Source organism: Mytilus californianus, unplaced genomic scaffold, assembly GCF_021869535.1.
Source record: "Mytilus californianus isolate M0D057914Y unplaced genomic scaffold, xbMytCali1.0.p SCAF_15, whole genome shotgun sequence".
In the NCBI taxonomy this organism is placed as follows: Eukaryota; Metazoa; Mollusca; class Bivalvia; order Mytilida; family Mytilidae; genus Mytilus; species Mytilus californianus.
The window spans coordinates 26,436,187-26,448,857 of NW_026262637.1; the positions used below are offsets into that span (position 1 = coordinate 26,436,187).

The 12,671-nt window shown below is 30.7% G+C and overlaps 1 protein-coding gene across 2 annotated transcripts; it reads left to right on the forward strand.

The window, feature by feature from the left end:
• Positions 1-822: 822 nt before the first annotated feature.
• On the forward strand, positions 823-9,844 carry LOC127725767 (radial spoke head protein 3 homolog B-like). 2 transcript variants are annotated; one of them, XM_052233032.1, is made up of 8 exons: positions 823-902; positions 2,878-3,046; positions 3,519-3,609; positions 3,968-4,255; positions 4,618-4,821; positions 5,115-5,277; positions 5,658-5,902; positions 8,666-9,844. In XM_052233032.1, the coding sequence occupies exons 2-8, from the start codon at positions 2,931-2,933 to the stop codon at positions 8,768-8,770; spliced, it is 1,212 nt and encodes a 403-aa protein (XP_052088992.1). In that variant the 5' UTR covers positions 823-902; positions 2,878-2,930; the 3' UTR covers positions 8,771-9,844. The 2 variants fall into 2 exon arrangements, with proteins under 2 accessions (XP_052088992.1, XP_052088993.1); XM_052233033.1 differs by having other exon boundaries at positions 2,881-3,046.
• The last annotated feature ends 2,827 nt before the right edge of the window (positions 9,845-12,671 follow it).

The window sequence follows — 12,671 nt, forward strand, 5'->3', positions numbered from 1 at the left end:
CTCTAACAAGAAATTTGTTTTGCATGCACACGTATAAAAATTGCGGTCAAGTTTTATCCAACGCAATCATAGGTTTGAATGTTGTTTTCAATTTAGACTTGTTTGTAAATATATATATATATACTTATTTTCATTTAATCAAATGTCCTTTGACCATTGATATGTTTTTTTAAATAAAGTGTTTGATCATTAAAGTTATTTTATCAATTTCTTCTTATACAATATGTTTCCTTTATTCGATAGACAAACGAATTTAATGTTGGTGAAAAGTCATCAGATTTAGGACCGCAAATAACCATTCAACTATCGTCCTATTTTTTCATTTGCTTCGATTTTTATAAACACATGGTATAGTAATCTCAGCCTATAAACCATTTCGTACAACAGAGACGAAGTACATGTTTAGTATTTCGTATCATATATTTGTAAGGTCGCTGAAACTGTGTGCCAACATCAAATAAGTTTTATTTTAGGTCGGCAAGTTTAATAACAATACAACATCGATATTGATAATTTTGAAAAGTTTTAAAATGCCTCATATAACTTGGTAAAATGTTTTCTATTTAATGTATTGACTGATCCATTCAACAAGGTAGAACATGTTATCAAATGTTCGTTTCGCATGTTTATGTTTGAAATATCAATATCCTCACTTAATCGGAGTAAATAATTTTTTTTAATTTTCTTTAATATTAGAATAATATACTAAAAATTTACAAAGAAAGCTAACAGCAATTAAATGATTGTTAAAAACATTTCAATTTATTTTTTAAGTGAAGATTAAAATGAAAATATGTGTGTAGCGATTTGGTGCGGTGCTATTGTATCATGGCAACGTCACTCTAAATATTTTGAAGGGAGGTAAGAAACCGATAGAAAAGGCTTGGTGAACGAATGCAGTGGTAAATACTTTGTTCTTAATGCAATCTGTTAGTTCAATTCTTCCAAACAAAAACTGTACTTGCTTATAGGTTTTTGTCTTTGATAAATATATATAGAATCAATGTGAAAACAGAATATAATTTCATCTTGTTGGTATTGCACTAATCGCGACTATGACTGAGTATGACAGCGGGCTGTTTTAATTCCTTTGGGATTCTCAGCGATTTGTGTAGAATATGTTTTGCATTGGCTGTTCAGTCAATTTAATGAATCGGACAAAGCTTTTGAATAGATTTAGAAGCAAACAGGTCAGGTATAATCCACCAATGGCAATGCCAATGGTATTCCTGACCTGGCAAACAGTTCATGCATGCTGCAGACTTTACCCATACTAACAACTAGGTTGTCACCCCATCTTTTACTTTTGGAGTTCATGTACTGACATTTATTGTCAGGGTTTGGGTTAGATTTTAGAGTTAGCTCTTATGTTTATTTTTCATCGACCGATTATCCCAAAGAAAACATTTATTTTGATATATGACTTTCAAATACACCTTATCGCTATTTGTCCGCCATTACCGGACATCACAAAGGTTCCCGTAAAATTTTGACGTCATAATACAAAATGTCTGACTCCACAATGGAAAAGTTATTATTGTCAATAGTTCAAGCGGGGCAGATTCTTGGATCAACCGGGACAGATTTCCAAATAGCGATAAGGTGTATTCACTTTCCTGTGAATTTCCTATGTCACAATACTGATGTTATTATGTCACAGTAAGAACCGATTGTTCAATGACGCAGATTGACCTTAGCTCAAGACTGAACAACTGAAGATTGATGTATTCAGATCAGATCATGGCATTCTTCGTGATAAACTTTTAAATATACAGGCCCAGAGCTCAATTTTTGAAAATTTTAGTTAGAATCTGTTAGCCAGTAGAGATGATTTTTAGTTAAATTTTACAGGCCCAAAATCAATTTTACAAGCCTGGGCTGCTGGGCCTGTGGTTAAGTGTGAATACTGTCATGGTACAGTTTTCAGTCTCATTGGCATTATCATTTAATTTGATAATGGACTTCACGACATATCATTTCCTTGTGTTAAAGAAACAGGTCAGTATTGAGACAGTTACAAGAGGACTGTGCTACAAACTTTACCACAAATGTCTATCATTAATACAGAGTAAATTAATCATTAAGTAGATTTAAAGCATTACGATATGCATTTGGTACATTTATTAACACTGGATTTGAACAGTGGAATTTTTTCTATCATATGTTATAGGTAGATAGTGTTTAAACTGTAAAATCGTACCTAAAATTATGAAGAGAAATCAAGTGATTTTAGATTTTAAGTATAAGGATATATGCGTTTAACACATATATTAATGCTTGACTGTATGACAGTAGAAATCTCTTAGATTTTTTAACAAAGATGGATAGTGTTTGATTGTAAACATGTACATGTATATATGTGCAGGAGTTCTATGTGTTCTTACAGTGTATGTTACGAAATGGATATATACAATGTACATGTAGTTCTGTGCAAGACGTTTTATTTATATATTTAAACGAATAACCTGCTTAAACATATCTATTTTGGTATGTGGTGATTGAATATTTAGCTTGCTATAAATAATTTATTGTATGAGTGGTGAACCTTTTTTTTTTACCTTGATGCTCCTGCTAGAGCCTAGAGGAGGAAGAGTTTTCCATATATGATAAATACCAATATGACATACTTTTTTCGATAATCAATTGAATTAAGTTGAAGTCTCCTTGTACCCTTTAGACTAGTATTTAATCAATATTTACTTGGTCAACTATAAACCAAGGTTTTAAAACACATGTTTAGGTGATACAGTGTAAAATTCTAAGTCATTTTAAATGGGTCTTTACAGGTTATTGAAGTGTCCTACATGAACTATGATATTGAAATCTTGTTTTTTTTTTTTATTTAGGTGTAATTATAGATGTTTTGTTGTTTATTAGCAGGTCCAAGTAAAAGATCAGAAGAATATTATATGTAAAATAAACAAACAAAAATGGCAGCAGTATTACCTCAAAAGCCCCAAGGGACTTACACATTTGCAAGTCAGCCGAGGGCTGTTCAACAAAGAAAGAAATACAGAGATGGCATGACAGCTCCTGCGGAACAGCAGTAAGTGATTGTTCTTTTTTGTGTCATATATTCATTGTTAGAACTCTTCCTTTTTAATGGTTAAGTTGCAAAAATATTTTAAATGTCAGATAGATTTGGCAAATTCTGTAACTACATTGAATAAATAAGTAAACTATAAAAGGAAAATTTATATTTTATTTGTACTTATCTTAAAGGCCTTATAAGTATTTGGCTTTGGCATTAACAATACATGTGGAAATTTGTGACTTGGTTGCACATTTTTCTTCATACAGTTGCGTGGATCAATAATCTGAATAATCCTTTTCTAATTGTACATTTACTCATTTCTGAATTAGTTCTCAGTCTATCTTTTGATGTTGTAGAACTAGAAGACATAGGAACACTATATTTTCTTGTATATTTTTAGAAAATGTTCAGTTTTATGTAATTTTATCATAAGAAAAGAAAATATTATTTTTTATCTTTTTATTTTTATATTTGCTTTCTTTAGAAGTGCTGAGGGTGTACCATTGTATGGTAACATAATGTATGACAGACGTATTGTCCGTGGAAACACGTATGCCCAACACACATTACCTGCAGTAAGTATTGTCATTATACACAAAAGTACATCTATTTACAAGACGGAAAAATGAATCTATTTAAAAGAAAGAGAAAATACATCTATTTACAAGAAGTAGAAAATGAATCTATTTACAAGAACGAGAAATGAATCTATTTAAAAGAAAGAGAAAATGAAGCTATTTGCAAGAAAGAGAAAATGAATATACAATGTATAACAATGCACTTCATAAAAAAAATTGTTTGAATTGAAAAATACCACCAGATTTCTACAGATCTTTGTATAACAAGATAAGCTTTAAATGGAAAAAAAATAAACCAGAAAATTGTTTTGGAAATCTGTCATGAAATTGACATCTAATATTTTTTATTCTGCAGCATGCACAGCCAGATCCAATTGAAATTCAGAGACAACAAGAAAATAGAAGACGTGCTATAGCTAGAAAAAGGGCAAAAGAACAACTCCGTCCACGATCTCCTGAGGCTGTAGAGGGAAGAAAACACATTGATGTTCAAACAGAACTTTATTTAGAAGAATTAAGTGATCGTGTGGAGGAAGCTGATGTTGAAGTGCAAACAGATGCCTTCTTAGACAGACCTCCATCACCAATGTTTGTCCCCGCCAAAACTGGTGTAGACATAATGACACAGATATTAGATGGAGATGTAAGTGTGTAAACTAGAAAAAAATGGAAAGTTGTTGCTGTGTTGTCAATTCAACAAAACATTTTAATGTACAGCTAACAGACAAGAATGAAAAACATTGAACTTGAAGTAAATTTGACCAGTACAGAAAGCAATTTACATCAATGTAAACTTACCCATTTTTGTGGTAATAGATTATCTCCCTTATACATTTTAATTTATAAGCTCTATGGTATAAAAAGTTTGTTTTAGTGGTCTTTTTGTATAATTTCTAAGAGCAGCAAAGGAGAAAGGTCATTTTATGGAGATTGTTTGAGGTACTTTGGAATTAAATCATTTATTTGAAAAGAATTCATTTAAGAATTTTATTTTCTTCATTTCAGTTGTTTGATTTTGACATTGAAGTTAAACCAATATTAGAAGTGCTAGTCGGTAAAACAGTAGAACAAGCTTTATTAGAGGTTATGGAAGAGGAAGAGTTATCTAACCTGCGGTCGCAACAAAGAGCCTTCGAGGAACTGAGAAATGCTGAATTAGTAGAACAACAAAGATTAGAGGAGCAAGAAAGAAGACACAGAGAAGAAAAGGTTTGTTTTATAAATGTTTTTTTTTGTTTACAAACTTTTTGATGTTAATAACATAGAAGATTGTTTAAAAAAGGAATATCTGAAATAGTTTGCATACATAATGCTTAAGATATTTGTAACATGAAAAACTTCCAAACCATTAAGATCTACCTAATGATAAGGATATTGTTGAAGGTTGTACGGTGATCTAAATTTGCTAAATCCTTTGTCATTTGTACTCTGGTGGATGATTGTCTCATTGGCAATCATACCACATCATTTTATTATATAAATAAAGTTTTTATCTTTTATAGGAAAGACGGATGCGACAGCAAAGAGAAATTGCAAAGAAAGAAAAAGAAACATCAGATAAAATTGCCGCCCGTGCATTTGCTCAAAGCTACCTCGCAGATCTGGTCCCTACAGTGTTTGGTACACTATCAGACAATGGCTATTTCTATGACCCAGTGGAAAGAGGTAAACATCATTTTAAGAGAATAATCAACAAAAATGATATTTCAATGTTAAACTGTCATGTTTTGACTTCATTGTTATCAAAGTAATAATGATGTCCTTTTCCTGATTAACAGTGATATCATGTGGGTCAGATAAACTGATATAATTTAGAATTGGAGCACAAAGTGACATTATTAATTTGCCCATATCTATAAAGTAGATTTAACCAACATTAGGTATTTTGAAGAGCAGCAATAAAAGCAATCTTCCTTTGATCATTGGCAATAAATTAGAGCTTACAGATATATTCATCCAAACTCCTGCCGTTTGCCTGTCTTGCTTAAGTACAAATTGAAACTTGGAGAAACTTAATAAGTAACATTTACATTTCTATTTTTCAGATTTGGAACAAGGTTTCATGCCATGGTTAATGGATCAAGTAACAGAACAATTGAAAAAATCAGAACTCGGCAGAATGGTGCTTGATGGCATTTTACGTGAGGTTGTCAGTAAACGAATGGACTTGTATGCCAAAATAGGTCAGAAACCAGCAGTATCTGAACAACAGGAACAACAACAGACAGAAGAAAAACCCCAAGATACAACACAAAACGCTGTGCCTCCATCAGCATCAGCCACATCAGAGGTAAGATCCTCATTGATATTCAACCAGATGTAATAATTTGGCATCAAAGCTTGGAACAGAAATGAAATCAGCAGTTACGACCAGATATATTTTGCCATAGACTTTTGAAATAGTTTACAGTGTATCCAATGGACCATACCAGATTAACCAGAAAATATATTTTTTTCAACCATTTTCTATTATTTCAGAAAATAATATTTAAGTGTTTACAAATTAAATGAGAAAAAGCTTACATGTAATTGACAAAAATAATTTTAGGGTGTGTCATGCCTATGAAAAGGATTTTATTTAAAAGAAATATTCTTTCTTGTCATGGTCTATGCTCATTTTAACATTGGTAGGCAATATATTTGTAAATATCTTTACACTAACTCGTCACTAATCATTACCAAGGTGAAGAAAGTACAACACACATTCAGAAGACTCATGGCAAAATAAACTTGTTGGACAGTGCTGGGTTTCTGTAATAAAATCCTTGAGTTTGATATAAATCTTGATTATTTAAACAATTTTTTGTGGATCGAATCAGTCAACCAAATGATTCATCCTTGTTTCATTTTCAGTGTTGACATTCTTTTCATTCTAATAGCTGAATACATGCATAAGCCATCTCCAGCTAAGAGGTTAAATTAAAGGTCACATGAATACAGATTCAATGAGGTTAAATTATTCACTTGCAAGTGAATATTTCATCAGCGATGTTTCTTATCTTATTTTGACTGCTAAAAGCGAATTAATATTTCACTATATCATGTTCATTAATGATTGAAAAAAAAAAATCATATTTTGATTTTGTTTATATCTCGTAGCTACCGGTAATGCCCCTTTAAAGGAATAAAACAAGAGATTGTGTCCGTCATGGTTGGTAGTTAATAGCTCATAGTGCATTTATTTTTTGACAACACACAAATTTGAATCTGATGCTCCTTGTCCTAAAGTGATTTTTTTAATTTTTTTTGCATAAGTGGACCTTATAAAGGATATGTCTGGCATTTCATATGCAGTTTATCATGTATTAGTATACTTATGGCTTCATAGTTAATTGATAAATGTCTATTTAAATAAAGGGAAAGTTTTCTGATGTATCTCTAAACAACATCAAACATTCATTGTCTAAGATTTGTGCTTTCACTTATATTAAATAAAATTTGAGTTTTTAATGAACTACCCAGTAAAAATTTAACCTTTTATTTTATGAATAATTGTATGTTTAATTGATAAATAAAATCCCTATTTCTATTTTAAATTTAAATATAAAATGTTTTGAATATGTACATGTTGACTCTGAATTTTTCCCCACATGAGAATATTTATAATAATGAAGCACAATAAATTGTTGTTACGAGAATCCCACCTTGATTTCTGATAAGTTGGGTATAATGAACTGATTGTTATGACCAGGGTTTCTCACCTGGAACAGGTACACTCACACTTGTAATATTTAAATTAATTGAAGTTTACAGCATTTTACCACCTTTCACATAATATTTATGTATTAAAAACTGTAGTAAATAATCTTTTTTTGCTACACTAATTTAGAATTTCAAAATTCTGAAAAAATTTAGGACAGTGAAAAATTGAAATTACTTTGCCATTATAATTTTATTAGACAATTACAAATGTATTAAAAATTACAGTGGTGTAATTTGATAAAGTACAAGTGATTTGAATTGTGTCCAAGTCAACAATGAATTTGTTTGGCAGGCTCAGTGGGCCGGAAAGTGATTTCAAATTGACTCTTATCATAATAAAAGAAACTGTCTCATTTTCTTGATTTAAATTCACTATAATAATAATAATTTCTAGGGATAAAGAAAGTTTTCCGTTGAAAAGAGAGACAATTTACCAAATAATTAATTCAGTTATATAACGGCAGGGTTATTTTATTATTAATTAACAAGCAAGGAGGAATTATGAATAGACTTGTGACTTTTATTTGTGTCTGAGACAGATCTGAATTTTCTCTCATTAAGATTAGGCACACTGTCGATACAGGAAGAAACGAGAGGTTTCTCGCTCCACCACATGACAAATTCCCATGATATATATGGTGTTTTAGATGCCATATAACTCCTTGCACACTTCGTACACTGTTGGAAAAATAATTCTCTTTCTATGAAAGCAGGTGACAATTTTTCCACATGGCTGATTACAGCGGCTGATTCTATCGTGATGATCACTTCTTTTCTTACAAATTATAACAATATGGATTGTCAGCTTGGCGATCAGTCTCTTTTGATTGGGAAAAAATAAATATTGAATGATCACTCCGATGATTTGTTATGGAAGTTATTAAAGATAACCTGGAGAGCAATGATCATTTGATGAGTACAATAGTCATATGCAAAACTTAATAGGGATTTAACTGTTATAAGGTGGGTTTGACACCATGTTAATGGCACACTTAAACAGGGAACAAGTGATTGTTCTTTATATTGACTCATCTTTTCTGGCAGCTATCTGATTGAGGAATTAAAGTGACACTGTAAACAAGGCTTAAATAATTGAATTCTAATAAAACAATGGAAAAAAATTAAGTATTTTAACATTTGTTTAAATCAATTAAAAAAATGTGTAAATCATTATTAATAAGTTTTCTCAAAAATTGAAAAGATAGAAAGAGCTTGTCATAAAATTGTATAGATACCATCATATATGTAAAACTAATGTTGATGAATTTCATTATATGAAATGAAGTGAAAAATATCAATGAACAAAATATTTTATATTTTATAATTATATCATAATTTGTTATTTTTTCAGGGTGAAAAACCAGTGGAACAAGCTGAATCGGAGCAAAAGGCAGATGAGGGAGGGGAACCAGAACAAGAACAACAAGCAGATGATGATGCAGGTGGAGACGATTAGAATGCAACAAAAATCATTCATGCATGACAATTATAACAAATTTTTATGGAATATTTATTTCTTATCAAAACTTATTTTTTGTGGAAAAAAAACAACTCATTTTAGTGCTCAGAGCATACCAATATTAAAAGCAGGGCAGAACTTTGTGGAAACAAATTTTGGCAGAGAAATTGATTCTCCTTTTACATTTAACTTTCATGAAAGGAGAAATTATGAACTCTGAAAAAAAATGGTTTGTGAAAGAAATGTCCGTTTGAGCATGAACAGGAAAAGTAAAGATAAATAAATTGTTAGCAATGTTATTTAGCCTTTCGAAGATAGTTAATATTTGTAGTGAAGTACTGCCAGAAAATGTGTGATATAAAGTTTATATTTCGTCATATTTTTACATTTCTAATTATTTATCATATCAGTTTATTCTTGTCTAATATACATTATAAAAGTATGAACCACAGTAAGTTAATAAAAATTAGTTATCTGGGTATCTTTTTATCAAAAATTGCTTTCTATAATTTTTTTTGATTTTTTTCGTGTTTAAATTTCAAGAAATCATGTTCTATGTCCTTTGATCCTTTCTATATCAGCAATCACTATTATTTGTCTGAATTGTAAAAATGATGAGCATATTATGAACAATGTTCTTTTGGGCGACTTGTAGAAAGTCTCAAGTAATTTTTATAACGATTGTAATAAAGAAATAAAAAATTGCAAATACCAAAAGAGTACAGAACTAACATGTTTTATAAATGCCTTGTCTTGGTCTACAACCCAGTACCTGTGATCCAGTTTGTGTATATATTGTTAAAAAATATGTTGTCTCTGTGTTTATATACGTTAAATTTATTAGACCGTCCAATTATTTATATTTAGAATCTATAATATTTATCTTTAAATTTGCTTCATTTTGTTATCTATGAGTTGAGAGACAACACTGGTTTTTATTTTGTCACAAACTATGAAAAACAACGTTTAGAAGAAGCATGTGTTATAATTTAACATTTTTATATTTATATTTTAAATGTTGGTATACAATATGCTCAAACTGAAATTACCAAATAAAGTATAAAGTTTGAACTTTTCTTTTCTTTTGTGCATATGTTTTATTTATATGTTTGTTGTACAACCATGCATTTCGTGGACTGATATCGGTATCCTACATTTAAGGCACTCCTAGCCCTACGGACCATGTCAGCTATAACAATTATTTGGGGTCTGTAATTGTTGTCTGTCTTTGATGTCCATCAGCTGTCATTTTAAACTTTTTAAAAATCTTCTTTCAAAATACTGGTTTAAAGTTTGTGTTTTTGTTCCTGTCAAAAGACCAATGTGGTGGTTATGGCTTAAAATAGAACATGAGGATAAAATGCATTCATTGTCTCATATCATGGAAACCATAATGGAAAAAATAAAATCTAACATTGCAAAAGAAAACACTCAGAATGTTTAGGTCTTCAACAATGAGAAAAACCATACTGTATAGTCCGCTATTTGCCTATTATCTCAAAACCTATAATAGATAAGAAGAAACAGTAAACAGCAAAAATAATAACCAATGCAATATCTACAAAAATACCAATATGACCCAAACTCTCAAACTTCGTATGCAGTTATATAAGCATCCCATTTGCATGGAGATTAGTGGGGCCTACCCCCTCAGTCATAGTCATTTTAGAAAATTGACTTTAAAACTTTTGCATAATTAACATGTTAAAGTTTGTGATGAGATCAGTTTAAGGGGAACCACTTATGATGAGTCAATGATATTTGGTATGCAGTTTGGTATGATATTGTTCATTAAATAAAAATTTGATTAAAAAACTGAACATCAAATTCATTTTCAGTGATTTCAAGTCAAGATACACATTACCAATTTTAAAAAATCTGACAATTGTTTTTGGGTTGAAAATGTGTTTTTTGAGAGGTCAAAAATGAAAATTTAGAAAATCTTTATTTTCACATAATTTGATGTTTAAGACTCCACAATTTTGACTCTTTTTTTAATAAATTAATGCAGGCGTTGCTTTTCTTTTTGTTGTTGAGTGTATTATAGATAGCCAGTACCCTTTAACTATATTAAGCTCACTGGGCCTTCAGCTCGCATCACTTGGCAGCCATCGTTGTCTTCATCATCCATCTAGTGTCTGTCATAATGTTTTGTTTTGCCTATTTCTAGTATTTCGAAAACTATAATGGAGAACAAATACTCTGTCGAGTAAAAATGATCTTAGCCCACACAGTTTCTGTTCAATACAAAAACCTGTTGCATTTGATTAATTCTATGCATAAATGAAAGGCGTAATACAGGCTCCTCGGATCCCCTAGTTGGGTTTTAAACTTTTAGATAGACAATTACTAAAAAAAACAAATCAAGGCATGGTATAAAAAAATTAGTCACATGACTGAAACTGTCAATTGATTGTTTATTGGAGTTATTGTCCGTTAATGACGATTTTTTTTTCATAATATTTTTTCGAAAATATTTTTAGAAGTTTATAAATAGTTTTGGTGGTATTTAGTATTGTGGGTACTTTTAAGTGTAGGCCAATTTGATTTGGAGGGTGAAGCGAGGGCTTAATTGGAAGATTTTGAATAATTTGTATCCTAGTTTTTGCCTCTTTTATGTGATTCTAACACTTGTATTTTTACATCGCGATGACCTTGAGGTCATTCCGATGTATTGCTATCGCCTAGATTTCCATTATGTAAATTAGTTTTGGGTTTGTAACCGATCTATAAACATGATAAATATGCGCACATAAACGAGTGCAAAATAACATTCCTTGTCAAATGATATCAATACATCTCTTCAATGAATACTGATAAAAATATTTTTGTTTACAACATAAAATAATAATGTGAAAATGTTTTGTAGTTAGATATATATATATAAGTAAAAAATCATTGATAATATCAATGCACACGTACCGAAAAATTGTGTTAAAGCATGCGGAAGAATATCTCAAAGAACGTTTTGCGACAGGACCGGTAGCTCTGTAATTGTTTTTGCGGGAAAATATGAATGCCTACTCGTATCCAATCTTAGAAAAATCGAATTTTTACAGAAAAGTGTCCACCATGCACTTGCATTGCACTATTGTTAGAATAGTAGAATAGAATGATATACAAACGGATGCAAATCATATATATATGTAACTGTTATTTTGATATAATATATAACAACAAATCAGTGTATACTGATTTGTATCACTACAATATAATAGTTATTACGGTGAAGTTGAATTTCCTGTCATTTATTCATCATCCTCGCACGAACTTGTCTAGAAAAAAAAAAATATATCTCTGTACATTAACCTCAGTTTCGGGTAAAGAGATATGTTGTTTTTTTTCTGAGACAAGTGCTTTTGACCATCCTCAAGAACTTGTGGTCATCCGATGTTCAGTACTTCAGTACTTTGATTTAAGCTTACTGATACATAAAACAGATTACAGGAATCATCAAATATACTGGACAGAACAACAGACCACGTCAACCACTAACATCGTCTCTTAGTTCCGAAAAAAAAAAACCAGACATAAAAACAAAGACGAACAACATGTACTAGATTTCAGTCATTATTTGTGAAAAAAAAAAACAAAATAGAAATCAAAATGACATATTTTTGCCAGGCGAGCGTCTAGTTATTACCCAAACTTCTTTGTATCTTGTATTGTTGTAAAACATAGCGCAAGGGATGATGATACTATTAGATGACATATTTTTTTTCCATCATAATAATACACCTATCGAGCTATGGACCTAGAATAGCTATGTGTTAGTATACATCACAATACATTGGAATACTTTGTTGATGTGGTGGTGCTTGATGATCCTGTAGTTCATAACACCGTTGGACTCTATGTTGCTACGTTACGTTTAATTTTGGTGTTCCTGTTGGTCATA